Raw genomic sequence first — 25,639 nt, 5'->3', positions numbered from 1 at the left:
TAATTAAAAATGGAAGTAAAACACTGACTGGGGATCTGTTCTCTAATGGATGCATGAATGCAGGCCAGAGAGGGTTGTGATTACCAGCAAATGGAAAAAGGCAGAAACAGAAAGTTAGTTGTCATCAGGAATAAGATTGTGTAACCGAATAAAAAGCTAAATGAAGTCAGAGGAGACACAAGGGAGCAGGAAAAGCAGACAATTTCACATCAACCTCCAGAGTGAGAGATGGGCAGTCCTTAAAAGGAAATGGGAGGCTCAGGATTGGCTGAGAAACCAGACCAACTAACCGCTGGATTGGTTGGTCGGGCTAGAATGACCTGCATGGAATGGAGAAACTTTCCAAATAAGGAAGAGAGTTGTCGGAGCTGACCTTCATAACACAGAGAGGGGGCTGGAAGAAAGAGGGGTGAGCCGAGGGAAAAGGGAGCGATGAAAAGACGCACAGAGAGATGAGGGGAGCGAGAGACCAGGGTGTATGCTTGGGAGTTGACAGCATGGAAACTAACGGGCCTCAATGATCCCCTCATAGAAAGCAGACTGTGTTTCCCAGGAAAGAACACCCTGGTATGTTAAACACTGAGAAACACACATATAAATACACATTACACCCACACACACACACACACACACACACACACACACACACACACACACACACACACACACACACACACACACACACACACACACACACACACACACACACACACACTCAGAGAATCACATTGTTTCCGGATGAAGTCAATCAACCCCTGATTAAATCCTGACCCTGGCTGTTGGTGCAAGCAGTGTGTGTGTGTGTGTGTGTGTGTGTGTGTGGGGGTGTGGTATAGACTTGATCACTCTTTAGACACACTCCCAGTCAGACCGCTACAGCACTTTCCCTCGTGGATGTTAATTAGAGGATGCAATAATGTATACGCACTCTAATCTCATGACACTGCTGTCACCAACTCTGAGCACACAGGAGATTCACTCTGACTCGCCTCTAAGTGTCAATGAGTCAACACACAGAGAATGACTTGCACCTCTAGAGAGAGGAGGACCCTCTCCTAACGGCTCTCCAACCATTCCCCAATATAAAGACACAATGACATGCACACTTACAACACCCCCGCTGGACCAGATCCCTTGCCTCCCACCTCCCATCAACACACTGTGACTCATCAGTAGTCTGGAAAACGCACAGCGACTCTAAAAATAGAGGCATTACACACAAAAATGGAAATGATAAATTCCCAAAAAGGTTTTGTTTCATCCCACAAAAATGAAGGACAAATTTCTTCTATTGAGAAACTGAATACTTGTGAACATATTTCCGTGAATGACACCACATCTATTGTGGTTGTGATAGGACTGTTTTCCCACAGACTTTGTCTCTATTATAGTTATTGTTCCAAAGGTCCAATTGGCTATACGTTACATAAAACTATCATGTTCCATATGCTCAGCATGTAGATAATAGTCACTGTGCTCTGTGTACATGTGAAGGGTAGATAATGTTTATGTGAAGAGTACACAGAATGTGGGTTTTTATTTCCAGAAAGGGCATTGTCTCAAATGTAACCTTACAATGGACAAATTTCATTTGTGTCACCTGAAAGGGAGAGAATTGTTGCGATGATTAATTTTTTAAATCTGTCTTTCATTCTCTCTCCTCAATCATCCTGTGTCTTTTACCATCAGTCATTCAGAAAACAATATAAATGTGGACACAAAAGGTAAAAGCAATTAGATATTGGTATCTCATTCGGCTTTTCTTATGGACGTTTTCTTTATCTGTGACTGTGAAAACTGTGGTTGTTTTGGTTCCTGACTCCCAAAGGGAAGTTCCTCGGTCAGTACAGTGTATGGTACAGGTTTTATTTTGAAATTAGTTGGTTTCAGGCAGGCTGGGAGCTTTTATTGTGAAGAGGAGGAGCTCACAGACAGACTGACTCATGCAGAGAGGGAGAGAGAGAGAGAGAGAGAGAGAGAGAGAGAGAGAGAGAGAGAACTGCGTCTGTCACTGTCTGGCTGCTCAGCGCTCTATATATGCTGCTCATACCTGGCAGAGCAGCACTGCAACCTAGTTTACTCTCCTGCAGGGAAATATCAGAGCTGCTACACACCAAGACCACAACACTGAAGGTAAAACTTTGCTTTGTGTAGACTGACAACTTATTTGAATGAAGCAAACCTCAGTGAGACTGATAGAATGACGAAGGAATGGATAAAAGATTAACTTAATGATGCTTGTCTTTAACTTTTTAAACTTTGAGCTATCATGGAGGAAACCTTTTAAATAACTTGAAACATTTTTTTATTGCATTTAGGGTTCTTTGGGTTGTTTATTTCTAAAGGCACTGGAGACAAATACTTTAAGTCATTACATTTGAATTAGGGAGTAGAGGAAGAAGGAGAAGTCAAATGTTTGAGGTAGAATAAGGACAATTTTTCCCCCCGGCGTTTTCCTGGTTTACCAGTGTGGCATGTTAATGTTTAAATCATATGTTATCAGAATGGGTGTATGGTTTTCTGGGAGCACACAGAGGCTGAGTGTGATACCCATTCATTTGCTAGAGGCTCTGGAAAGGTAGTGAGTTCAGGCTGTAGTGAGAAAGAGAAGAACTGTGAGTGACTTTAACAAAGATGAGTCGGCCCTTTTCTTTCTAGTGTTGCGTCTGTGATGCAGACAGACTGACAGACAGACTGTGTTTATGTGGCGAGGTTCATTTGTTTGCAGAGCTCCTCAGTGGAGTCACATGGATTAGTTAACACAATAGAGTCTGTTAGGTGAGAAAGCTTGTGTCTTACTCATCCAACTCTTTAACTGACTGATTTCTTCTCTTCACTCTCTGCCTCTTTTCCTCCCCCTGGCTCTTCCTTCACTTCCCTCCTCCTCCTCTCCCTCCTCTCCCTCCTCTCCTGCTGCTAATCCCATTTGATGGCAATGTCTTTCCCACTCCAATCCAGGGAAGAATGTCTTCAGCATTCTTGCTATAGAAAAAGAAAAAAAAAAAACACTCTGTATCACTTGGACAGAAAGAGCAAAAGGCGGAGGAGTGGGGAGAAGAGAAGGGGTTGAATGGATGGAGGTATGTAGAGAAAAGTAGGGCTCGCTGATTGTAAAGAGCCCTCTTCACCTACACTTGGATATGAAATATTAGCCCAGACAGAGAGCAAGGGGGAAATATTAGTAGAAGAAGGAAGAAAGAAAGTAGGGCAGGGAGTAAGTGGATGAGCGGCGCAGCCGTGAGTTGTTGGTGTGGCTGGAGTAAGAAAAACGCTCTGTGCTACATTTTAAAGAGAGAGAGGGGGGGGGGAGAAGGAAAACAGTCTGGTTCTGTTTTATGTGGTGTGTGTGCAATTAGAGCCCACAGAGAACGAGGAGTAGGGAAGGGGGGCTGGGGTACCCGTGGAGGAAAGGGGCTGAAAATAAGTTAAGGACACCAGGAGAACAAAGGATGAGAGAGAACATGTCAGCTGACAGGGAAGAAGTGAACAGATGGAAGCTGCAGAAGGCAAATGAAATGCTTTTTCGTATGTGAGACACATTGAATATTGTGTGCTCCCAGCAGCAGCAGCAGCCTGGTTTGTGGGGTCAGACAAGACAGCCTGTGAGATTATGTTGAATGTTCTTGGAAACTTTGTGGCTCCTTTGCTACTCTACTCTGCTTTGTCTTGTGAGAGTAGAGGGAGGCAGGAGAGTGGTGTGTGTGTGTGTGTGTGTGTGTGTGTGTGTGTGTGTGTGTGTGTGTGTGTGTGTGTGTGTGTGTGTGTGTGTGTGCGTGCGCGTGCGTGCGTGTGTCCTGGTGTGTGAGAGTGAGATCCAGAGTGCATGAGGATTTTACATTTGTACAATTTGAATGATTTTGTGTGGTCTTTCCATGTAACCTTGTATTGTAGTCCTTGTATAATGTGACTCAACAAAACTACTTATTACTCTTCTCAGTAAATGTAGAAATCCTCAACATGACACATTTCCAGTCCATGGTGACACAAAACCCATTTCTTCCTATTAATCAGGCCACACGTTAGACAGGAGTAACTTTTCCGTCAGTTTAAACAGATGTTAATCACAGTGTCAGTGTGAAAGACACTCAGACACCAGCTCATCACTACGTCAGATTGACGGCCCGTTCCTGCTCGGCGGCATCAGACAAGTTTACGTTGACGCACTATAGTGATGATGCAATGCTCGGTGGCGAATACAAGTGAGGAAACCGTGAACCAGGTGTGTAGGCGGCGGTGCAGTTAAAATAAAAGAAAGAAAACAAGATCCACCTTGTTTTTGTGTGACTAGAAAGGTGTGTTCCAGCAAGGATTTCATCTTGCATTTCTATTCATCACGAACCCCTGATCGGTGTCACGGTTTGGGCCGAGCACTGTGCGTGTGTGTGATGTGTGTGATGATCTCAGGCAGTGTTAGCAAAGCTGTGTTTGTGTTGTAGGTGTGATACCAGAGCTCAATTTGACTATAATTTATAAATGGCAAGGTCTGGCTGTGGCTAAGCCATGGATGTTTGCAGAATCAAATGAAACAGAGGTGTAATGCAAACACAAAGTAGCCTGAAAGTACGCCTTGTTATATGCGTCTAATGTCACTTTTTCTATTAGCAAACACCTATAGAATTTTAAAGAGAATGGACATGTCTTTAGTTTCCCCCCTATGTTGTCGTTTACTGAAGGAAAGCCCTCATTACTACCAGTGTACACTCAACTACTTCCTGTTTTCCCCCTGGCCTGCTTCCTGTCATCGGCTGGCCAGGTCTAATAAAGCGGCTCCGTCTTTTCAGCCAGCTGCGGAGCTAACGAGATGGGCGGCAGACAAACCTGCGGATGGCTCCCAGCTTGCTCCGATTGGCGGTGGAACAGTGGATGAATTTCTCACGCACCCCGGGTCGTTATTGTTCAGGAAGCACAAACAAGCGGCACCGACTTCATTTATTGAAGCAAGATGCTGCCGGTAAAGACCCACAGTGTCTGGCACCGCTCCGTGTTTAGCTGACTGATACATCACCGGGCTGTAAAACACTCTTACAATTAAGTTACTGTTAAGCTGTTCCTGGATCTGTTCATTGAGCTTTTCCATGGAGAAACTGGAGAGACAAAGTTAATCCACACCAGATCCCTTTTGCCTTTTCTACTCTTCTTTCTTTCCCCCCCATTAAAGAGTTTACAGACAGGATCCAGCCCAAGGAAAGTATTTTTCAGGATGAAAAGGGGGAAGAAATAACTGCTCTGCCTATTTTTACCACCAGAAGACTGGGGGAAAAAAAGAAGAGAGGCAATGAAGGAGAGAGACATAAGAGTAATGCTGTGTTACAGAATGACAGACAGGGGAGCTGGAGCGTTTTCTCCAAGCACGGCGCTCCGTGGGCCAGTTGGCTCGGACCAGGACAGCAAAACACAGGGCTGTTGGCATGACGACAGAGGAACACTTCCCTTCTAATTCAGCCCCTCTCCGCCACAGAGACAAAAAATAAGAGAGAGCAATGGAGCCATTTGTAGCTGCCTTCTAATCTTTTACACAAGGCGCAGGTTTTAGCAGGGGTCGTGCTGTTTTAGAGTACAGCTGGGATGAGAACAGGCAGGACGTAGTGTGTGTACAGCGGCCTTTGTCATGCACTTTGTGGTCAAAGAGGTCTGGACGATCAGAGCTGGAGGGTCACAGAGTCTGCATGACCCTCGCTTGATGTAAATCCATAAGTGGGCCGTAAAACTATTCATGCAGCTGCAAATTATACAAGCTGACCTTTTCATGCGCTGTCAAATGTGAAGAAGCCAAATGTCTAAACAACTGACAAAATTAGAATTCTATTACGCTGAATTGTATTTAGGTGCAAGTCAAATGTCAATGCATAGTAAGAGAGTGTACCATTGTACTGTAAGATAGTTGCATAGCAGTTTGGCTGTGTAATGAATGAAGGTGCTTGTTTCTTTATATTGGAAGTAAAGAGCACCTTTTAAGGCAAAGGGGATGATGTCGGTACAAGCTGGATGCTTGTACATTTACAGCATTTACCTTTGTCAAAAACATAGGTCAAAAACTGTAAAGGTCTTTGAGGTCTTTCATGCTGAGGCAGTAAAGCGGTGTGTCGGCTTGAGAGGGATGAGGCTCGGAGGAAATTAAGTGTGTTTCCTCTCTGCTGGAGCAGACGGGCAGGGTGCTTTGGGCCTGATGCTCTGAGAACACAGCCAAAAAAGGAATCAAACCGCTGCGAGCCTCGCGAGCTGCCAAACTGTTCCTGTAAAAGCACTCTTTTGGTTGAGGCCTGAACAGGAGAGCTTTGGAGAATGTAAAGAAAACTGTATACACAGAGGGGGGGACATGCTCTCGCCGTCAGCGAGGACAGCACCAGGTTACGCTGAGCTGGAATGATCACAATGAAAGGTTTTGAATTAATGACTATTTATCTGGGCATGTGAAGTCTCCTCTGGAGGGGAGCATGAGACCAAAATAACTGGCTCGGACAGACTAATCAGTCATGTTGCTGTTTGATTGTGTGGTGGATTTGTTACACTTTGCTACAACTGTCAGTTTTGTGAAATACTCACCAGTGTTGTTTGCAAATGTATAGGGGGGGTCTTCTCTGCATTCTCACAGATGAAAAATAGTCGAAAGACTCCACTGATTATTCAACATCTGGAACCGATTTGGGCACGTGAACTTGGTCCTGGTGGACTCCTGACAACATGCACCACTGGGATGCACAGTATATTCTGAACAGGCTGCCTATGAAGAACTCATCAGTCTCACATTCACATAGCTGTACACTCTGACGGTTTATAACTTCCAGCCTTTCCCCTCCTTCTGATCCTCAAGGAGAGCTTTTAAGAGTTCAATTCTTTTCAAAAAGAAAAAAACTCTGGTGCATGTAGAGCTTGTTTTAGCAATGATACAAGAAAATAAAAACTAGTAAAAAAAAAAACTCCCTCTCTCCCACAATGACGACAACACAGTGAATCAACCAAGCTGGGGGAGAGACTGGGCAACCACACCTCTGTGAAAAAACACAATACTTCATCATCAGGACCGATCCCTGGCAAAATGACACCGCAACATTACATATTTTGTTTTTCTTCATCACAGTGCCATTCAGATACCAGGAGCCACACCTCAACCGTGTAATTCAATTTTTTTATTTCTCAGATAGAAAAAAATGTTATATTAACTGAGCTCAGACCACTTTGCGGTCCGTTAAAGTAAACTGCTGCACTGTTGATCACAGAGCTGTTTTTCTCACTTCTCTCCTGATTCCTTTACTATACTTGATGTATTGTCAACAGGCTGGCTTTTTAACAAGTCTTTGAGAAAGGCTAGAGGCTGATAACCTATCAGCTGGTGCTGCTGGTGCCGCGTTTCCTTCCCAGAACACACACACACACACACACACACACACACACACACACACACACACACACACACACACACACACACACACACACACACACACACACACACACACACACACACACACACACACACAATGTGTCCAGGCTGTCACCTTCAGACCAGTGGAAAAAACAGTTTACTTTGACTCCTGTTGACATACAACCACGTGCTGAGGTCATCCTCAAACTCCTTTATGGCTTTAATAATGAAGAACATGTTCACTATTTGTGGTGTTTCTGCCTCGCTCGGCTGTCCCAACACTTTAGATTGACATTCTAACTCTACATCGATTATGCTCACATGTGGCAGCTAACACTTCTGCCAGTTGTGTTCTGTTACAGTTAGATAGAGACCAGGCCATGGTGTCATGCATAAATTGACAACAGCTGCATGATTTTGTAACATTTTTACAAGTCTGTTACTTTGTTACAGAGACACCCCCCCCCTAACCCTTTCCCACAAAGAATGTGAAGTCCTTAAAAAAACAAACAATGACTTTAGTTTGTGATAACTGCCACTGATGACCATGCTTCTGCTTTTTAGGAACGCGTCCCAGCTGAAGCAGCTGCAGGACCAGATTCTATTGGAGCAACAGGAAGCAGCCAGCTGGCAGCAGCAGCAGGAACAGCCGAGCCAGGAAATCCCGCCTCCACCTCAGCAACAAGAAGCGCCTCCACCTGCTCCACCATCCCCACCTCTCCCACCTCCTCCCTCCTTCCAGGAGTTGGAGAGCAGCACCGCCATGCAGGCCAGCACCTTCAACTACGCCCGGCCCAAGCAGTTCATCGCAGCCCAGAGCCCCGGCGGGGCGGGCTACGTCACCCAGTCCTCTGGCTCCTCGGGGTCCAGCCTGTCCTCCCCCCTGTCTCCTCCCACCTCACACAAGCCCTTCACCCGGGTCACCGTGCCCCCCTTCACCAAGGCCGGCAGCGTGGAGTCTCCCAGCTCTCCCTCCTTCCCGCCTCCACCACCGCCCTTCTTTAGCTCCAGCAACCTGTCCTCTCCATCAGGCCCTGGCCAAGACTTCCCTCCTCCTCCGCCTCCCCCCCCTCCGCCCGTCTCCATGTCTCCGGCCTTCTCAGATATGTCCTCGCCGTTCTCTTCCGTCCCTCCGTCTCCAGCCTCCAGCTTCCTGTCCTCAGTGTTGCCCTCCACGCCTTCCTCCCCCAGCAGCCCTATAGTCAATGCCAATGCCCTGGGCCTTCCTAAAGGCAACGGCACTGTGTAAGTATCTCTCACATGCACTTCTACAAATAGAGCTTTCTGTACAGTGTCAGTCAACTGACGTTAGCTCTTTGTAGGCCTACATAGTGTGTCTCGGGCAAGTTGACCTGCTGGCAACTGGAGGCAGGATGTCTGCTAGATGCAAGATGACATGTTTACATTTTTATACAGCATGTTTACAGGAAAACGCAAACTAAAGAATTCTTTTAAACCCACACAGACCCACACACATAGACACAAAAGTCTTCTCAAGGTGCAAGAGCTTTAGCACCGATACGGAAAGAAAACATACAAGAGGACCTGAGAGTGAAAGGTGTGTCAAAATCAAATAAACACTCAAGATGTAGCCCTTCACTGAGTTCTGCGCCCAGCTGCTATAGACTGCAGGGTCGCTGCCTTTTGACTTTGAGCTCTGCGTATCGAGTTAGCTGATCAAAATCTCTCGTCGTGTAGATAATCCTCCTCTGATGGCTGTACTGAAGGGAGACATTTCGATTTTCTTTCTCTTCCATCAAGGGCATTCCACCTTAAACTCTTCGTCATTTTTCATCAGCCCCTCCCTCACACCCGCACTCCCCCCTCTCACCCTGGCATTCCTGCTGCAGTTCTAAGAGATAACAAGACACATTGTGGAATGCTATAGCTGCACATGTCCAGATAAGGCTGGATATGAGAGAGCCAGAGAGGGAGCAAAAAGAGCCAGAGAGGAAAGAGGAGTTGCGACGTGTCAAGATAATGCACGTGCATGTGCAGAGCAGAGTGCCACAACGCTGATGTTGACAAATGTTTCTGTTTTGTCCTTTTTTCAGCAAAGCGTTCCCCAGGAAGTCCTCAGTCACCAGGACGCCCCGCCTGGCCTCTGACTCTGACATCCAGGGATCCAAGGACGCCGTCATCCAGGACTTGGAGAGAAAACTGCGCTTTAAAGAGGAACGCATAAGCAATGGTCAACAGGTGTGTGTGTGTGTGTGTGTGTGTGTGTGTGTGTGTGTGTGTGTGTGTGTGTGTGTGCGTTAGTTCTCTAGCTTTGTTCCATTACTGAAACATCTGTGTCTTTGCAGACAATCAGAGAATGAGCGTGTTCAGTAACACAGATTAACAAAGTGTGTGTTCTTCAACTCACACACTAACCCCCGCTGACCCCAGTAATCCATGCTTTTCTAGAAGTTAACCTATGAGGAGAAGATGGCTCGCAGACTGCTGGGTGCTGACAACGCTGCCACAGTCTTAAACACACAGGACACAGAGGAGGAGCCAGTCACACAGGTACGGTGGCTCTTTTTTAGGATCCACACACCTGGAGGGGGAAATCACACATACACACTTCACCGTTTGAGCAACATGTCTACACCAGCGGTGTTTACTTCTACTAATTTATTTTTTTACACAAATCCCACTGTTGCATGTGTACGACACATCACCTTTCTATTTTCTGGTTTGTCCACCTATGCTTTTCTGGAGTCATTCCTATCTTATGACTACTGGCTTTCCTTAATATACTGTTGAATCTGAGTGCACACAACCCTTACCCCACCCCCAGTCCCTGTAAACACTGTTGAAGAGCGAGTTATGAAAGCAGGGTATAAACACTGTAAAGTCCTCCAGAGCCCTCCATAAAAAGCTCTGTTTATGCAAACTGGTTGAAACCAGTGTTGTTGGAAACATGCTGGGGGGGGGGGGGAGTAACACTGTTTGAAGGCTTGTGTAGCCGTTTGTCTAACTGTGAGCCACCAAAACATTCTGTGGTCGTGTCCGAGTGTAGCACCTCCGCACAGCGTTGGTTGTTCATTCACATATAAACTGGCTTCTTTTTTTTAGCTTGTGCAAATGGTTGTTTATATTAATCCTCTATCAGGACTCATTTCCACCTATGGAAGAAACTATTTCTTGTTGAAATTGTATTTTCATTTCAATTTTTGTCATTTAAAATTGGAATACATAACAAGCAGCATGCACCGAAGAAAGAGAGTAGACAGAGGGGAAACTGGCTCTGAATTAGTTAGGTTCAGTTCAATTTCAATTAAATTTTATTCATAATGTCAAATAATATTACAGAGACCAAACAATTCCCCCAAGAGTAATAAATAAATATAGAAATTTGACTCATAAGTGAAGTCACAATGCAGATGTAATGAACACCACTAGAACACAAGTTGTGTCTGCACGTGTCATCTCCGTGTGCCTGTTGGCATGAGAAGCGATCTGATTGGTTGTGGCACTACAGCACTGCATGGCTCTGAGCACAAACTCTAAGCCCGGGAATGCATCTGTACCAACGCATCGTGAGACGTCGTATTTTACAATTTTACAAGTACATCATGTGAATTTAAACAACGCACACGTGTTTGCCACCCTGTGTGATGCACAGTAACAGTAGAGTACAACATAGAAAAAACAACTGTTTCTCTCCACAGGAAGACGAGTCATCTGATAGAGAATATTTCCCTCAAAAGGTGTTTGAAAGCTTTGTTTCTCTCTGTCCCCTTGTGTGTAAATGTGCACACAGAGTCACACTAAAAGCTAGGATGCGTTCACTCTGGCGAAAACAGGATCAGGCCTGGGGATTAGCTGATAAGGGAACAAGTGGCACACAAAAGGCAGCGACACGGAATTTTATTTTTTGGTCCCTGCGGTTCCATATTCATTGTGTAGTCCATTCACAGGCAGGTGTGCCTGTAAACACAAAAGAATACAACTGATTATGATTGTGTCAAACTTGGTCACTCACCTTTTACAGTTGCCTGTTGCTCATATGGGTAGGTTGAATTGATTCAGATACTGACGCATGTTGTAGCTTGATTGCGGCACGTTTTCACACAGGTTGCACTTTGTTCCGTCTGTGTCCATCACGCGATGCATGCTGCAACTTTAATTTGCATTTGAGATTTAAGCCAGCAATTAAGTTAAATCTTTTTAGAAAGCAAGGATAATTGAATAATACTTTGTTAGATTTTTAGAGCATGCTGCAGCAGCTGCCTCTGCGCTATTGCAGGATGATACCTCAAGAGATCAGGATGGGCCACTTCTGTGATTGCTGCCGTTATGAGTGGCAGATTGAGGATAAATGCTGGTTCTGCAGCTGTTCCCAAGGCCTGTCATTATCTGTGTGATGTGTCATTGGACCATGTTGCCCTGCAGATGTTCCCTCTGCCTCAGCAGAGCTACAGTGATGACAGATTGATGGAGGTGGTGGGAAGGAGGAGTAGGGGCAGTGAGGAATTAGGAAATTGGGAGAAAGTTGCCAGTTTGGATGACAATCAAGACAGGTTCATGATTGTGTGTTAAATGTAGAATAGGGAAAATAGGGTTTCAGTGATAGCTTTCTGCACGCTCTTGAATGTGTTGTCCCTTCCCACATGATCACACAAACTTCTGTCTCATTCTTTCTCTAAAAACATTTTGTTCTCCTTCTCTGGCATGTAGGAATACAAAGTGTCCAGCTTTGAGCAGCGTCTGATCAGTGAGATTGAATTCCGTCTAGAGCGTTCACCGGTGGAGGAATCAGACGACGATGTGCAGCACGATGAAGACTCAGCCGGGCGGGGGAAGGCACCATCCTTCGACCAGAAGCTCAAACACTACAAAGTCTTCGAGGGCATGCCCGTCACCTTCTCCTGCAAGGTCCACGGAGACCCCAAACCAAAGGTGGGAGGTTGAACATGTTTACCGAAAAATGTCATCGCCCTGTATGATGAAACATTGTTGGTGGGGATGCTGTGGCAGTTACTAATCATTAGATGCATATTTGGTCATTTTGAGGCATTTAAAACAGGACTTGGCTCCCTTTGCTTTGGGAGTTGCTGATGTGTGATGTTGATGACGGAGGGTGTAGATGTTGCACATATGCTCCGTGTTGTGATAAGGGGAAGCCCCTTGCGAGAACACACACTGGCCTGGCCTGGCCTGGGCTGCCTGCCTGGTTCTGTACACATTAATGGCATGGTGATGACAGGCTTCAGGATGAACTGATGAAATATAAAAAAAGCAGAGCGATAGAGGTGAAAGAGGCATAGAGCACTGCATTAAAACTATTTAAAGATGATACTAAGCTTTAGTTTGAAATTCATAAAATGTAAATAAAATAAAAGCCACTGATTTGAATATTACTGACCTGGTAAATCCTAACTTTGTCTGATCGTTCCCCTCTGTCCCTGTCTTGTGTTACAGGTCTACTGGTTTAAAGATGGCAAGCAAATCTCCAAGAGGAGCGAGCACTACAGGATCAGCCGCGACGCTGATGGAACCTGCTCCCTGCACACCGCTGCAGCCTCACTCGATGACGACGGCAACTACACCATCATGGCGGGCAACCCCGAGGTGAGCAGACGGCTGCAGAGCTCTGGAAAAAAATGAAATGTTATAGAAATGTCTGTGTACCTTTTCGTAGAAAGAAAAAATGCACACACACGTCTGTTTGGCCGCTCCTTAGAAGACGTCAGCGCCCATTAGCGAGAGAATAATGAGTATCGAGATAATAGTCTCCGGCCTGAAGAGGAAGAGGGCGTTGAATGAGACGGGAAATCACTAAAGCCCTCATGAGGGTCAAAAGTCCATGTGCTACAGGCTTTCTAACAGCCTTTTCCAGCTCCAACACTCACATTTTATTTCCTCCTCCCTGTTTGACTGCTGCTTGTGCTGCGGTGGAGTGTCAACACCTCTTCCTCTCTCTCTCTCTTTTTCTCTCTCTCTCTCTCGCTCTCTCTCTCTCTCTCTACCTCGCAGGGCAGGGTGAGCTGTACCGGCAGGATGATGGTGCAGGCCGTGAACCAGCGAGGCCGAAGCCAACGCTCCGCACCTGGACACATGCGCAGGTGAGGCTGCGCTGACTGGCGGAGGAAAAGCTGAACGGAATAGATTTTTATTCACAACTTGGAGCTGCTGGCTGGCACATGTGCTGCATGTTGTTCACCATCTGCATTACTTCTGTACTCGCTCACTCACACTCACACAGATTTAATAGGTTTATTTTTTTTATTTACACAGATCTTTGCTGTGAGCTGAGTCACAGTCTTGCTTTTGTTGAACTGTCTGTTCAGGAAAGAAAAGCTCTGTGTTAATGAGAGGGAACACCTGTTTGCTCTGTTCTGTTTTCCATTGCTCTGATGACTTTGTATATAGAGAGCGCATTCATCCGAGCCCAGATATTGAGAGGATGCACAGAAGATCACAGAACATTAAAAAAACCACCTGTAATCTGTAGAGGAACACTCCCAGAGCTCAGAGATGTTTTGAGAAGAGAGCTCAAGATAACCATCAGTGTCTCCCATTTCTTTTTTTCCCTCCGTGGTTGACGTGCAGGCAGAGTGGTGATGTCATTGGGCAGAATCACAGGAACTCCTATGAGTCCTGACCTGCAGTACAAGGTTAAGGGGGGACTCATAGATCAAGAAAGAGCTAGTGGAAGGATGCCAGAGCAGGAAATAAGGGCAAAAAAGGCCCCAAAAGTTCTTACTATGTCTATGAAAGGGGTGATATATAATATACAAGTAAGCATTAATGTGGAAAGATTATTGCACTCTTGTTTCTTTACAAGCGTCTCTAAAAAGCATTTAGATTCATGTTCCAAAGGGACTTATACATTCAACAACTAAAAGGCCTTCAATTTTTTAAATAGAAATTAATTTAAAGTTGCAAAAATGCCTAAAAAAATCTAGAAGTTGATTTTTAATGCCAAATACTGTACTTTTACCTCTCTCTCTCTCTCTCTCTCTCTCAATCAGGCCCAGGTCCAGGTCTAGAGACAGCGGGGATGAGAACGATAACATCCAAGAGCGCCACTTCCGCCCCCACTTCCTGCAGGCGCCCGGTGACCTCATAGTTCAGGAGGGCCGACTGTGCCGGATGGACTGCAAGGTAAATGCACGCATCTCACTCCTGAGGGTGCAGCCTGTGCTAACATGGGAGGACAGTGGGATTAAAGGGGGGGGGGGAGGAAGAAGGACAACGTGTTGCCCTGTGGTGGCTGCATCTGAACATGTTCCATATAAAACAGTTCTTTATTGATTAGGATGAAGAGACTTCTGGAAATGTTTTTTCTGTTTTCAGTGAAGGGCATTTTTAAAACTTAAAAAGAGAAAAGAGAAATTATACATTATGTTTTTTGGTCTGGTATGGCATGTCAATCTATGAACTTTAATGTGAAGAAAGCTTTTATATATATATATATATATATATATATATATATATATATATATATATATGACTTCATTTTTACGGCCTTTTTTTGTCAGAGTTATGTCAGAATCTGCCATTTTTACTTTAACCCTCTACTTGTATACTAGTTAGTTTAATCTAATGGGATCCAGGTCTGAAATAGTGGACTAGTTTAGCAGACAGCCAGCTTCTGCTTTAACCTTCTGTGTGTCTAACCTGTAGCTGTTATTCTATGATAAAAGAGAGAAAGAGAGATGGTTTAAAATAACTGAGACATGACTGGAAAGGAAAAATGCCCGCACCAAAGAGAATATGTTAATCATAGTAATAGAGAAAGCAATTTCAGATCTGCCCTTTAATTCAGTGTCTGTATTGCTTTCAGGGAGGCTCCATGTCTGCGCTGCCAAAGAAACAATTCCCTTTCCATGCATTCCAGTTTCTTTAGGGAATAAAAAAACTAGCGGAGACGAGATGTTTCATCACTTCCTTGCGTTATGAATGGCTCAAAGCAGACAGGGAGAATAAAGAGGTGTCATTTTTCAGTCATTAAGTGGGATCAGGTTTTCTACAATTATTTCCCCCTGGCGCCACTCCCACCGCCCTGCGTTCATTTTCTCTCTTTGTCTTCTTCGTCATCACCCGCAGCACTTCCAAAACTCTTTGAAAGCTGGTACATGTAATAAAATAAAACAAGCCCACAATTAACTCACTATAAAAAGACTTTTTATGCTTGTCAGAAATATACTGAGAGTCTCCATTCCTACGGAGCCCTTAATGTCAAGGATATTTATAGCAAATATTTATTTCCAGATCATTTGTGGCTTTCCAAACTTTCCATCCTTAAAATGTCCCAACTTCTAAAAGCATATTGGGCCGCTTCCAGAAATACTTATCACTGCTTAGTCTACTCTCCTTTATGATATCTGTGAATTTCACGTTGTAATACCAAACATGCATATCCACAGTGGCACATTTTCCAGGTGGGCAAGGTGAAGTAGGTCTTGGGTTTCTCTGCAAAGTGAGAGACGAGTCTTTTCTGCAGTTTATTCCCATGACAAAGCGTGCAGGCGACCAGGCTCCTCCAGACAAACACAACACAGACGGATTAACCAAACACTGCTGTTTTCATACCGCCAATAAACACACACGCAGCGTATATATGCATTTTCTCCAACAAAAACAAGCACAGCCTGCTCTACGAACAAGCATCCACACATTGAGCGAGTTTTAATGTTTGCTGTGTTCTTTTCGCCGCCTGTAGGTGAGCGGCCTGCCCACTCCTGACCTCATCTGGCAGCTGAACGGGCAGACCATCCGGCCCGACTCTGCCCATAAGATGCTGGTGAGGGAAAACGGTGTGCACTCATTGGTCATCGAGCCCGTGACTAGCCGCGACGCAGGCATCTACACCTGCATCGCCAGCAACCGAGCCGGGCAGAACTCCTTTAACCTGGAACTCATTGTTGCAGGTAAACAGAAACATTCAAATCAGTAGTCGGCATGTGCGCAGAACATACACGTTAGCATGATTTGGACCAAGAAAAAAAATCACAGATTGTCCATTTTATTTATGTATGAAAAAAAAACTTCCAACAATCTGGACATAAATTATATCAGCAACCTTTTGTTCACTGATTAAACAATCCTTTCTGTATCATGAAGTTTTTTTAAATATATTTACTGCCTTAAATCACGTTTAGGCTTAATGCAAATGTCTTTGCATGTTATTCTTGACACTTGTACAGTACCAAACAACTGTTTCCAGTTTTACATGTTAGCATGGTTTGGACCAAGAAAGAAATCCCAGTAACGCACTCTTTCCACAGCCAAAGAGATGCACAAGGCCCCTTCATTCGTCGAGAAGCTGCAGAACACGAGTGTGGCTGAGGGTCATCCTGTGCGACTGGAGTGTCGTGTCGCAGGGGTCCCTTACCCACAAATCTTCTGGAAAAGGGAGAATGAGTCATTAACTCACAACACAGATAGAATCAGGTACAGAAAATCCACTTTGTTTGGTACCAGATCATGGCCACTTCCCCCAAAAAGTGGACAATAGAATATGTAAATAATCACTTCCCTTAAATGTGTGTCAATTGTCTTTCCCAGCATGCACCAGGACAACTGTGGCTACCTGTGTATGATCATCCAGCCAGCCATGAAAGAAGATGCTGGCTGGTACACCGTGTCAGCCAAGAATGACGCCGGCATCGTATCCAGCACCGCACGCCTCGATGTCCACAGTAAGTTGGCACTCTGAAACACACACTGCTCATCGAATCAAACCTTTCTTCTGTGGCTTCCCCCCCCCCCACTCTACATATCACTAAACACCCTCTGCTCCGTCCTCAGCTCAGTGGCAGCAGCCTAACCTCCCCAGGCCCAAGAAGGTGCGTCCCTCCACCAGCCGCTACGCCGCTCTGACGGAGAGAGGGCTGGACGTGAAGGCAGCATTCTTCCCCGACTCCAGCCCGCTGCAGCCTGGTGGCCTGGTGGAAAGTGATGACCTGTAGAGAGACCCCTCCCCGAAAAAAACCTGAAAGCTGCCCTTGTTCTCAGCACGCCTGAAACAAATACTTTATGATGGCGACAAGGGGGAGTGTAGAGCCTTGTCCACCGGAGGGACTGCGGATACAGAACTGAAGGGTTGGTGGGCAGAGTGAGCTGGTGTAGCCGTGGTTTTCATACATTTTTATAATGTGACACAACCCATTATATTACAGAATTCATCCAGTTGTTCCCCCATGCTTCATTTTATCAAATGGACCTGGAAAATGATTGAAGTGTTTACCACGAGGAAAGACTGTTCATTAATATGCTCTCACTGTTTCATGAATTGTTCATGTTGACTCTGTCTTGCAAAGGGTTGTCTGTGTAAGTGCCTCTCATGACTGTAAAGATAAAAAAAAAAAGATACAAAATGAATGAAACATAGAATTACTATGCCTGTTCCAAGTGGTGCCATCTGATATAACAGGCTAATACTGTATCTATACGTAGCACTCCACCAGCTGGGTTTAAATATGGACATGAGGGAGAAAAGATGACTTCAAAAGCGGGTGAAGGATTCCAAGCATTGTAGCTTTGACGAATGAGATCACAAACTTTTATTCAGTGGGCTTGTGTAGCACAGTACTGATATCCACAGTATCCGATTGTAGCTGCAATATCATACAGTCTCTTTGTTGTCATAGATTAGTTTACAGATATTGGAAAAGGCCGGGCCTTGCAAACAGTATAGTTTTTTTTTAGCAAAATAAATAAGGTTTGGGAAAAGAACGCTCACACATGAATGTGATCTGTTTGGTTGTGGATGCAGCACAACTTAAGGAAGGTTGGATATGACAGACACAGGAAGGGATAGCAACGGAAAAAGCAGGTTTTTGTGACTACGATGGGCACCACTTTAATGTGGTAAGTTAAAGGAACACGCTGACTTATTGGGAATTTAGCTTATTCACCGTAACCCCCAGAGTTAGACAAGTCCATACATATCCTTCTCATCTCCGTGCGTGTTGTAATGCTGTCTGACGGCTCCAGCGGCATCAGGCCAGCACAGAACATGCAGGTGAATGGTTCCAGTAATCCTACTGCTCCGAATAAGTGACAAAATAACGCCAACATGTTGTGATTTATAGAGTCACAGCATTTACAAAAAACAACGTAACATGAGACACAGCCATCTTTTAACCCTAAACAAACCGGGAATTATATTCTCAGGCGGAAGAATATAGTACTTGGGCGGAGTGATATGCTCGCAGCAAGCCTGTCTGAGAATATAGTTCCCGGTTTGTTTACTGTTAGAAGATGGCTGTGTCTCATGTTACGTTGTTTTTTGTACACGCTGTGACTCTACAAATCACAACATGGAAATAGGAACATGTTGGTGTTATTTTGTCACAATTGGGAGCAGTAGGCTAGTTGGAACCAGTTACCTGCAGGATCTGTGCTAGGCTAAGCTAATGCTGGAACCGTCAGGCAGCATTACAGCACGCACGGAGATGAGAAGGGTATGTATGGACTTGTCTTACTCTGGGGGTTACAGTGAATAAGCTAAATTCCCAATAAGTCGGCGTGTTCCTTTAACCCTTGATAGAGGGATGTGACTGTGGCGATATTCAAAATATGGAAGATACAGAAAATAGAGGGTCATTTTTGTGAATTTTCTTTGATGGTTTATTTTAAAAGGGTGAATTGAAATGTTCTTACTCAAGAGAGGGTGCTGTGAAAGGTTTCTGTGTATTTGTCACACACATCACAGATTGTCCATTTTATTTTTGTATGGAAAAAAAACTTCCAACAGTCTTGACATAAATTATATCAGCAACCTTTTGTTCACTGACAAAACAATCCTTTCTGTATCATGACGTTTTATAAATATATTTACTGCCTTAAATCACGTTTAGGCTTAATGCAAACACAATTTCTTTGCATGTTATTCTTGGACACTTGTACAGTGCCAAACGACTGTTTCCAGGATGTATAAAAACACACCACCTTTTTCCCCCCTGTGTTCAGGGGTAGAAAGTACTCTAAGCTGGTAGAAAGTGAAAAGCAAGTTATATTTATATCTACTATTTTCATCACCTATACTATACAAAGTGGACATCTTTTTTTCTGTCTGTTCAGAGCTTGCATCAGCTGACAGTTACTGTGTTTGCACATTTCTATGCCAATCAATGCCTGTATATGGATTGTTCTTCTGATATTATTTTAGGTTATGAAAGTTAATAAAAAAATCAAACTCTTCAGAGAGTGTGAGATGTTTTTATAGACTGGCAGACTCTTCTTAAAACAATAAGAGAATGCCCAAAAAACACATAATCAGTCACAGTGGAAAGACCATTCTTGCTAAGAATGTTAATCAGAGTAAACATAATCCAATCCTTTAATAGGAAATACAACATGTAGGACGATCGCACATTAAAGAGACAGAGCACAGTCTAAGTTGCTCATTTTGATACTAATGGATGGTAACAGCATGTTTCAGTGAAAGGAACAATCAACGCATCATTTCATATCTCATCTCTGAGCATGACAGTCACCTCCAACCCCATCCATCCACACTACAGTTTCAGAGCTGTAACCAGACACTCAAAACATTAACCCCCCCCCCGCCCCCTCCTCACACACACACACACACACACACACACACACACCTCCACCACTATGTCTAATTTCCTCCAGCTGCAGCCCAACATGCCTGGCCCCTCAACAGGCCCCTCCAGAGGTGGGCTCAGGGGGCCACTGGTGGAGGGAGGGGGGGTGGGGGGGCAGACATGTGCTGGCTGTGAGGGGGTCTCCCGGGGGCGGTGGGGAAACAAAACATGAGCGCTACGATCAGTGGCGGGCGCTTTACGGTCATGGAAAAAGACCCAACGGCGTTCAATCTGCTGATCCAATTTAGGACCTCGGGGCACGGAGGTCTGGACTGGGCCAGACACTCTGGAGTCAGCAGCGTTAGTCATCACGACCGACTGTCACACACATCAGGCCACGCCTACTGTTGCCGGACAGAGTGACTCAGCAGAAAGACAGAGAGCAGCGGGACAGTGATCCTCAGAGAGATGTGGGGTTGTGTCAGGAAACCGCCTTTTTATCTCTTGTGCAAAGCTTTTGTGTTTTGTGGCAAGAATTTTGACAAGAAATCAGATGATATTAAAAACTGTTTATCCAATCTCACACTACACAACAGCTTACCAGATATGACTCTGAATCGTCATGTGGCCAGAGCAATATCCAACTTCAGCCATGAAGCATTATTAAGTGTAATATTTATCATTCATGAGTAACATAGAGCCCACTGTCCCCTTATCTTTCTCTTGAGCCATTTCCTCTACAGTCTCCATCTTCTATGCCTTAAACAAGACATACAATTTTCAAGGAAAGGCAGAGTGACACTTTCACCTGCCCCACTGCCATTTGTTTTGAACAGTGAGATAACTCCAAGTAGGCCCCATCCCTTACATGGCCAGCTGCAGTCCTCCATCCACCACCAGCACCTGTCCTGTAACGTAGGAAGACTCCAAAAGGAAGAGGACAGCCTGGGCTACCTCCTCCGGCTCGCCAAACCTCCCCAGTGGGATAGAGTGCACCCCGTCCTCCTCCTTCAGCCCTGCGGTCATGTCGGTGCAAATGAAACCTGAAAGCCAGAGAGGGCAGGTACATGAGACTATAATAAAAAAGACAAATAAGATGCCAGAAACTGAGACGGTAAAAAGAAGCCAGAGCAGTTGCTGAGAGGAAAGGTGAAGTAAGAAGATGAAGTTGTACCGTACCGGGAGCGAGCAGGTTAACTCTGACATTGCGTGAAGCGACTTCTTTAGCCAAAGAGCGCGTGAAGCCCTCTAGACCGGCTTTACTGGCACTGTAGACACACTGGCCAGCGTTCCCTTTCAGGCCCACAACAGAGCCTACACGCAACAAACAGACATCCATTAGGATGACTTAGTAGGACAGAAATGTTTCAAAATAAAACACTGGTAGGAAGCTACTACAGTATTTGACGCCATTATGCTTAAATAATGATATTAGTGTTTAGCCCGATTGATACAAATCACTAATATTTAAATTAGTCCCACACAAAAGCATACTACAGGTTTACAGACTGATGAATTATGTTTTCCTACGTTTGAGTCAGCCTTTGCTTTTGATTTATCTCAGTATGCTAATAAAATCAATGTTGTTAATGGGTTAAAACGTCAAAGTAAAATGCACGGCCTTCAAAGTACCTCACTTTAAAGAAAGTAGCAATGATGTACACTGCCATCTAGTGACCAAACTGAAAACATAATCATGAAGGCCGCTGCCTTCAGAGCTATCAGTACCTATATTAACAATGGCGGCTCCCTGGGTGTGCAGCATGCAGCGCAGTGCTGCCCTGCAGGTCAGCATGGTGCCCAGCAGGTTGGTGTGAAGCACAGCCACCATGTCCTCCGGCTTGGCCCTCAGTAACAGAGCATCCCTGAACAAACACACACAGTAATATAGGTCAGCCATAAAGGTCAGTGTCCTGTGACAACATTATATCCATTTATATATGCGCGTATATGAAAATACAGCAGGGCGCCAGCGGAGGAGTCCGCTCGAGTGCCTGCTCACCTGTTGATGCCCGCTGCATTTACAAGATAAGAGATGTTTCCACAGGTCTTCTGGATCGACTCAAAGGTTTTCTGCACCTCCTGCTCTTTAGAGACATCACAGCTGAAAGCCACGTGGTCAGCTAGAGAGCATATACAGAAGGAATGTGAGTTTAAATGGTTACAAGACTACAGTCTTAGTCTTTTATAGCACAAAAGCACCAGATCAGGTAATGTGTATGTATATAACTGTGACATTTTCTTTTAGAGCTGCAAAGATTAATTGATTAATCAACTAGTTGTCAACTATTAAATTAATCGGCAACTATTTTGATAATCGATTAACCGGATTGAGTAATTTTTTATGAAAAAAGTAAAAATTCTCTGATTCCTGCTTCTAAAATGTGACTATGTTCTAGTTTCTTCTCTCCTCTGTGACAGTAAACTGAATATCTTTGAGTTGGGAACAAAACAAGATATTTGAAGACATCACGTTGGGCTTTGGGAAACACTGATCCACATTTTTCCCCATTTTCTGACAATTTAGCAACCAAACAACTAATTGTTTAGCAGGAAAATAATCAACAGATTAATCGACAATGAAAAAACTCATTAGTTGCAGGCCTATTTTTTTTTAATAGCTTGCATTGTTGAAGAAACAAGAAAAAAACACCAGAACCAATAGCGGTATCAGTTCATTGCATGAGGTACAGTGGTGGGTACGTGTTTTGTGTGCAAAGAAATCTGAATGTGTAAAGTAACTAGTAACTAAAGCTGTAAGATGAATGTAGTGGAATAAAAAGTACAATATTTCTCTCTGAAATGTAATGAAGTAGAAGTAGAAAGTGGCATGAAAAGACTCAAGTAAAGTACAAGTACCTAAAATGTATACTTAAGTACAGTACTTGAGTAAATGTACTTAGTTACAGTCCACCACTGATGAGGTATACACGTTGCCTGCCGAAACATGCATGTTTGTGTGTATCTGTGCACAGCTCCATACCTCCATGTAGAGATGCCACAGTGGCCCGGGCAGCATCTCCGTCCCTGGACAGAACAGCCAGCCTGCAGCCCTTCTCTGCCAGCAGGCGGGACACAGCCTTCCCAATGCCCCTGGAGCCCCCACACACCGCTGCCAGCCTGGACATGGTGGACAGCAGGACACCACACAAGTGTGCAGGAGAGACCGCAGCACTGCACGTCACCACAGGACTGATTGATTGATTGATAGATAGATAGATAGATAGATAGATAGATAGATAGATAGATAGATAGATAGATAGATAGATAGATAGATAGATACTTTAATGATCCACAAGGGGAAATTCAAGGTCCCAGTAGCTTAAATACATCACATACAACATACACATACGTCATAAACAGAATGATAAAATAACAAATCCACATGAATAATATGGACAATAAAAGAAAAAATACCAAATAAAAAATCCACATGAATGTACCAAGGGATGTATAAGCATGAGAGGCTTGCAGTGACAGGGCAGGTAAGGTGCTCTATGAGAGGGGGGTGTCATGGTGGTAGTGCAAATAGTAGACAGTAGGATAGACACACATCAACAGTCAATGTTAGAGGTTTGAAGTAATATTGTTACAGACATTGTTAAGTTATACTGCACCACTGTATTTACAACTGTATAATGTATGTATATTGACACAAACTGGAACAAAACTAGCACGTAGCTAATACATGTAGCTAACTCAGGCCTAAATGTAGTGAGTTTATTTACCACACAAATACTGTAGAGAAAGAACTACAGCTCATGTGAGCTCATGATGATAGCTGCTCATGTTTCACGGTCATTTTGCTGTCTAGTAACGTCAGCAGGTTTTCAGCTAGCTTAGATAAATATGGTTGCATAATAAAGTTAATAGACCTAGTTAGCTGTACCTTAGCTTCTTTTCGACTGTTGGACAAAATGTGTTCCTCGGTAAATAAGTTTACTGACTGAAAGAAGACCAAGAGCGGGCGCTTAAGGACGTCGCCATGTTTTCTTCTCAGTGTTGTTGCGTTACTCGTCATTGGTCGATAGATGGCGCAGTAGACCCGCTGCACAGACAGGACCGGTCCGGACCCGGACCTAGACTGTATCAATAGGACTGGAGTCACTGTTTTTCACCTTGGTCAAGGTTTCTGTCTTTGGAAAGCCTCTAAGCAGCCAAAGTACACGTTAATATTCGTTCACATGGATATTAAACACCACAGCACTCACTAACAAATGACTGGAACTGCATTATGGACCTTTTTCACAGCAGACATGTTGACTTGTCGTAGTAGGAAAAGCACAGCTGAAATTGATAACCTTAACAATGGCTCAATTCCATCAAGTGTCCCAGTAAGCTATTTCAGTGAGTCAGCATGCACAATACCAGGACCTCTCCTAAGTGGAATGCAGCCATCATTAATGGGTTTGAATACACCTGTGCTTTTCCTACTATGACATGTCAACATTTACATAGTAATATATTATGTCATGGGCATCAGCACAGAAAAATCTGTTTTTATATATACCTGCTGTTGGAAGTGTTTGCAGTGCCTGAGTTCTTGTATTTTATTAATATGATAATATTTCTATCATGTCTTTTCAATATGGAGGAATTACTGCAATATTTGTGTAAGAATACTCTTTATTTCACAGGAATAATTGCAGTTCTTTCTGAGTTGACTTTTAGAGATTAGCTATTTATACTGACACACGCTACCCAACCCACCACACAGAAATAGCTCATTGACTGTTAATTGCAGTCATTCATTCTCCTTCTTGCTCATATATCATTGTTCCCCATGGAAATAGATTTCACCAGGAAAGCAAAACTGTCATTGGTGTAAAAAAAAAAAAAAAAAAAAAAATATATGTATATAAAGTGAGTGATGTTGAGAGTGGGTGGCCTCGGCCTACACCTGGATGGTCCATCAGACCAAGACATTCTGCAAGATTGATTTGCTGAGGTTAAATCACATCCACAACCTGTGCCGGCGTGGACCTGTGACACTGAGCCTTGCGGTATGAATCATATCCATGCTGCAGCAGAAAAAATACAACCATTCCAAACCGTATAATGTGCTTAAAATGTGATTACTCTTAGCACAATGTTCATTAATAAACTGTGTCTGTGTTTCGAAGAGAGAAATAGAGCTTGATTTGTATTCAGATCACCTCTCTGAACACCAAGACATTATTCCCCTCTTTCACACTTTACTGATCTAATTATACCTGCCAACAGAACCGTATTTTGCTCTCTCTCATGTGTGAACGCACGCGTATACACACACACACACACAAACACACAAAAGCAAGAGATGTCTCTGTAATCCTGTACCCCTGTACATGAACGTACACACTCATACAGACAATATAATATATATATATATATATATATATATATATATATATATATATATATATATATATATAGTATATGTTTTATGAAGGTACATCTTTACTATTACTATAACTGAAAATCTTTGAGTTTGGATCAAGTAAAATGAAGAGGGGACATTTTTGAACATGTATTGGTCATTGTGAAATCTGTTCAAGGGAGCCAAATACCTGACTCCTCTGTTGTGTACAGTAAAGGGTTCAAAAAGGACTTGACTGGCACTCCTTTCACTCAGTGACTTGAAATGGCTGACACACCCTGAGCTTTAAATTATCAAGAAATTCTTAAACTTGAGACTCCTGAACTCTTGACAGCCCTGGCTTGCAGCTATTAATGTTGAATTTTACCTACACTCTGTGCACACAGCTTTTTCCTGTCAATCAAATAGCCACCTCACGCATTATTC

At 44.0% G+C, this 25,639-nt stretch overlaps 2 protein-coding genes and 1 long non-coding RNA gene across 10 annotated transcripts in view; 1 reads left to right on the top strand and 2 right to left on the bottom strand.

Moving 5' to 3' along the window:
• Positions 1–17,667, top strand: part of palld (palladin, cytoskeletal associated protein) — a 56,037-nt gene extending 38,370 nt beyond the window's left edge. For 5 of the 6 annotated variants that reach the window (XM_028586667.1, XM_028586666.1, XM_028586664.1 and 2 more), the window contains 11 exons: positions 7,925–8,605; positions 9,415–9,559; positions 9,770–9,871; positions 12,029–12,250; positions 12,773–12,922; positions 13,328–13,416; positions 14,326–14,458; positions 16,020–16,227; positions 16,585–16,750; positions 16,865–16,998; positions 17,108–17,667. In XM_028586667.1, coding sequence (XP_028442468.1) covers positions 7,925–8,605; positions 9,415–9,559; positions 9,770–9,871; positions 12,029–12,250; positions 12,773–12,922; positions 13,328–13,416; positions 14,326–14,458; positions 16,020–16,227; positions 16,585–16,750; positions 16,865–16,998; positions 17,108–17,268 — 2,191 coding nt within the window. In that variant the 3' untranslated portion in view covers positions 17,269–17,667. The remainder of the gene's footprint in view (positions 1–7,924; positions 8,606–9,414; positions 9,560–9,769; positions 9,872–12,028; positions 12,251–12,772; positions 12,923–13,327; positions 13,417–14,325; positions 14,459–16,019; positions 16,228–16,584; positions 16,751–16,864; positions 16,999–17,107) is intronic. The other variant, XM_028586669.1, reaches the window with a different exon arrangement.
• On the bottom strand, positions 10,615–13,422 carry LOC114561023 (uncharacterized). 3 transcript variants are annotated; one of them, XR_003693291.1, is made up of 4 exons: positions 12,717–13,422; positions 11,606–12,570; positions 11,389–11,471; positions 10,615–11,278 (listed from the first exon to the last, which is right to left on the bottom strand). It is a non-coding gene; the product is annotated as an uncharacterized LOC114561023 (long non-coding RNA). The 3 variants fall into 3 exon arrangements; XR_003693292.1 differs by having other exon boundaries at positions 11,389–12,570; positions 12,717–13,091; positions 13,204–13,422; XR_003693290.1 differs by having other exon boundaries at positions 11,389–12,570.
• Positions 17,668–19,502: 1,835 nt separating the features above from the next.
• On the bottom strand, positions 19,503–24,125 carry cbr4 (carbonyl reductase 4). The gene is made up of 6 exons (XM_028586670.1): positions 23,744–24,125; positions 22,838–23,046; positions 21,857–21,977; positions 21,583–21,719; positions 21,034–21,168; positions 19,503–20,897 (listed from the first exon to the last, which is right to left on the bottom strand). Exons 2-6 carry the CDS (start codon positions 22,980–22,982, stop codon positions 20,719–20,721), a joined length of 717 nt encoding a protein of 238 aa, XP_028442471.1. The 5' UTR covers positions 22,983–23,046; positions 23,744–24,125; the 3' UTR covers positions 19,503–20,718.
• Positions 24,126–25,639: the final 1,514 nt, after the last annotated feature.

The sequence above is a fragment of the Perca flavescens genome, chromosome 9, assembly GCF_004354835.1.
Source record: "Perca flavescens isolate YP-PL-M2 chromosome 9, PFLA_1.0, whole genome shotgun sequence".
Lineage (NCBI taxonomy): Eukaryota > Metazoa > Chordata > Actinopteri > Perciformes > Percidae > Perca > Perca flavescens.
Note: the sequence above shows the minus strand (reverse complement) of the source record. Positions and strands in the feature narration are given on the sequence as shown.

Excerpts from the sequence above, each read along its gene's own strand:
- cbr4 (XM_028586670.1), bottom strand. The coding sequence starts at position 22,982 with ATGTCCAGGCTGGCAGCGGTGTGTGGGGGCTCCAGGGGCATTGGGAAG. Across the intron at positions 21,720-21,856 it reads AATGCAGCGGGCATCAACAG|GGATGCTCTGTTACTGAGGG; the intron begins GTGAGCAGGCAC and ends GTGTTTGTTCAG. Across the intron at positions 21,169-21,582 it reads AGCCGCCATTGTTAATATAG|GCTCTGTTGTGGGCCTGAAA; the intron begins GTACTGATAGCT and ends TGTTGCGTGTAG.